This window comes from Impatiens glandulifera, chromosome 3 (genome assembly GCF_907164915.1).
Source record: "Impatiens glandulifera chromosome 3, dImpGla2.1, whole genome shotgun sequence".
Taxonomy (NCBI): domain Eukaryota; kingdom Viridiplantae; phylum Streptophyta; class Magnoliopsida; order Ericales; family Balsaminaceae; genus Impatiens; species Impatiens glandulifera.
The window spans coordinates 15,226,216-15,229,747 of record NC_061864.1 but is presented as its reverse complement, the minus strand read 5'-3'; the positions used below and the strand labels follow the sequence as shown (position 1 = coordinate 15,229,747).

General features: G+C 33.1%; 1 protein-coding gene across 1 annotated transcript; it reads left to right on the top strand.

Annotated features, from left to right (window-relative positions):
- The first annotated feature begins 1,490 nt into the window (after positions 1-1,490).
- LOC124932842 (probable protein phosphatase 2C 55) lies at positions 1,491-3,083 on the top strand. The gene is made up of 4 exons (XM_047473528.1): positions 1,491-2,205; positions 2,276-2,428; positions 2,505-2,783; positions 2,898-3,083. Exons 1-4 carry the CDS (start codon positions 1,657-1,659, stop codon positions 2,934-2,936), a joined length of 1,020 nt encoding a protein of 339 aa, XP_047329484.1. The 5' UTR covers positions 1,491-1,656; the 3' UTR covers positions 2,937-3,083.
- Positions 3,084-3,532: the final 449 nt, after the last annotated feature.

The following is a 3,532-nucleotide window of genomic DNA, read 5'->3' as shown; positions in this document are numbered from 1 at the left end:
TGGATTGCCGGGTCGAGAGTTGTGGTTAATTTGGATACTTGGGTCGGATTGTGGGTTGACCCGCCTTTAAATTTAGAACGGTTAAAAATAAAATTAAAAATGCTAGAGGTATGTTTCGAACTTGCAACCTAACAAAACAAGTACAACTCTTTAACAAACTATGCTACAAAGTCTATATATATATAATGATGCTTAATTTTTAAAGTGTCCGGATTGCCGGGTCGAAAGCTGTGGTTAATTTGGATACTTGGGTCGGATTGTGGGTTGACCCATCTTTAAATTTAAAACGGTTAAAAATAAAATTAAAAATGCTAGAGGTATGTTTCGAATTTGCAACCTAACAAAAACAAGTACAACTTTTTAACGAACTAGGCTACAAAGACTTTATATTTTAAATTTAACACCAAATTTGATAAACGCGGAACATTTTAATATTAATATAAGTTCAACTTTTTAACTAATATATATATATATATATATATATATTTATTGATGTTGAGTAAATAGATATTTGGTTCGGATTGTGGGTTGACCCACCCATAAACTTAAAATATTTAAAAATAAAATTAAAAATGTTATCCATAATTTTCACGGTTTTTTATATTATTAATCGTGCAAATGCACGGGCTAAAGGCTAGTTACACATTATAACATTTTTTTTTTTAACCTTAAAGATTGATATGTACAAAAATTTACATTATTATACAACGAATACATGCCAACTAAATAAATATAGTTGAATATAATACTGATATGCATTAATTTTTAAAGATTGAGAATCTAAAATAAGATTACCATTTTTTATATATTTTATAATAATTAAATGTATTTGTAATAACTAATCAGTAATAACATAAAATCTTTTCTCATTTTAGATTTATTTATTAATTATTACTAAAAATGAATCTCAAATAATATAGTATACATCAAACAAGAACTTAAAGATGGTAAAATGTCAAATAAACTATTGCTGGTCTAAGCATATTTCTTCCTATAAATAGACGTTCTTAAAATCCATATCTTTCGTGTCTCTGTTCATCAGTCTGAAACAGGGGATTCTCAAATTTCTTCCATTGATGTCGAACTCTATGGGTGGGGAAGATCAGGGGAATGCTCCAGTAAGGAGGAGAAGAAACCGTCCTGGAATGCCTGGTGAGAACTCCGAATCAAGTCTATTTATTGATTCAAACGTTATAGTAATTTGTTTCTTGATTTGTGTTTTTTTTTTCAGATCCCGATTCTGTGGTGATTGCTTTGTCACCTGAAACTCTGTTAGAAACTCAGAATTATGTTTGTCGTGTGTGTAATAAAGGATTCAGACGTCTACAAAATTTGAAATATCACCTGCGCAGACATAACTTGGCGTCGCCAGAGCTCCAGGAGACGTCGTACAGGGAAGGACGTCGGAGAAAAGTGTACATTTGTCCTGAGTCCAGTTGCAAACACCACGACCCGAAACATGCTTTGGGCGATACCACAGGTATTAAGAATCATTATGGCAGAAAACACGGCAAAGATAAGAATTGGAAGTGTCCAAAATGCCTCAAGAAATAAGCAGTGGAGTCCGATTTAAAGGCCCACGTCAAGATCTGCGATGGATCATCTTCTCCTTCTTCTCCCCGCCCTCCGTCGCCCCCGCCGCATAGGCAAACGCAAATGCAACCGCAGCCGCCGGAAATTCCAACTATCTTTGAACAACCACCGCCGCCACAACCTGAAACCCTCTATCCTACTCCATCAAATGTTCTTTGGATGAACATGACCATTGGTGGAGCAATTCCTACCACAGTTTCTATTCCATCATTTAACCGTTTATCAGACACCACATTTTTCCCCTCCGAGCCTAAAACTAATCCAAACAAGTTTTCCATTCCTTCTTCTGCATCATCCCGCTTTATGAAACTGAAAATCATATCGGGATCGTGTTACCTGCCTAATCCTAATAAAGAGGAAACAGGTGGAGACGATGCCCATTTCATTTGTCCTGATGAACATGCAATTGGTGTAGCTGATGGAGTCAAGTACTGGGATAAAGTTGGGGTCGATTCTGAGGAATTTGCCCGAGAAGTAATGTTACGCTCTATTACTGCAATTCGAGAAGAGCCTAAGGGTTGTATAGATACAGCCAGAGTTCTTCAAAAGGCTCATGCTTTGCTGCAAGCTGAAGGATCATCAACAGTTTGCATAATAGCACTGACAGAGCGTGTAAGTAGTAATCCAGACCACAATTTCTTTAGAAAGATTTGATTTTGATTATGTGTTTGATCATTTGTAGGGTCTTCATGCCATTAACTTGGGAGACAGTGGTTTCATGGTGATTAGAGATGATTGCACTGTTTTCAAATCTCCAGCTCAGCAACATGCCTTCAATCGTACATATCAATTAGCAGCCATTGGGAATGGTGCTGATCTTCTTAGCTCTGCCCAGGTTAATTAGTTTTTGTTTGTTGTATTAATTTCTCCTATGAAACTTTTCTTTTTATAACTTGGGTTAACTTTTTCAGGTGTTTTCTGTTCCTGTTATCCCCGAAGATGTTATAATTGCTGGAAGCGATGGACTGTTTGATAATTTGTACAGCAATGAGATAGCCTCTATTGCTGTGAATGTCATTCGAGCTGGGTCAGATCCTCAAGACACAGCTCAAAAGATTGCAGCTTTTGCAAGACAGAGTGGGGATGATAAGACGAGATCAACACCATTCTCAACAGCTTCCCAAAATGCTGGTTTTCGTTATTCTGGGGGAAAGCTTGATGACATCACTGTCGTGGTTTCGTTTGTTAAGGTAGATGAAATTGAAACTTAAACAAACATATATATAGCTTTAAATTCCATTGATTTAGTCATCAAACAAACATTAGCCTTAATTATCTGGCTTGCTGTTTCTTTTGAATTGCAGGAGAATGCTCCAAGATCATCAACATTTGGATACCGCTAAGACAATTATGTTTCTCATCTGGATTCAAATGAGAAACACTCTATTATTATTATTATGGGGTTGGGTGTAGAGACATGTAAATGTGGTTACATTAATGTGGTTGTATCTTGATTTCAATTAATAAGATTTTGTCAGTTTATTTTGGAATAATAATTTTGTTTGTTTTTAGCTAAATTTATAGTTTCCAAAATAAAAACGGGTGAGATTGGAGGACATTACAATTTTACTAGTAGGAGAAAAAATCAAAAAAATATAAACTAAGTTTTAGTTTAGGAATGACGTTAATTGTATTACAAAATTCATTCTATTTTATTAATTATAGTATATATAAATAATTAAATAAAAAAATAGATAAATTCTAATATCAATTCTAAAATAATATTATTTAAAATATATAATGTATCATTCTATTTTTTTATTATAATAAATTAATATAAAATAAGTTTTCAATTACATTCAAACTTAACATATTTATTTAATATATTTTTAATTTTTTTCTAGATAAAATATTTTTTTAAATATGCATCTAAAAATATTAGAATTAAAATAACAAATTTTATAAATTGTTTAAGAAATATCAAAACATTTTTATTTAA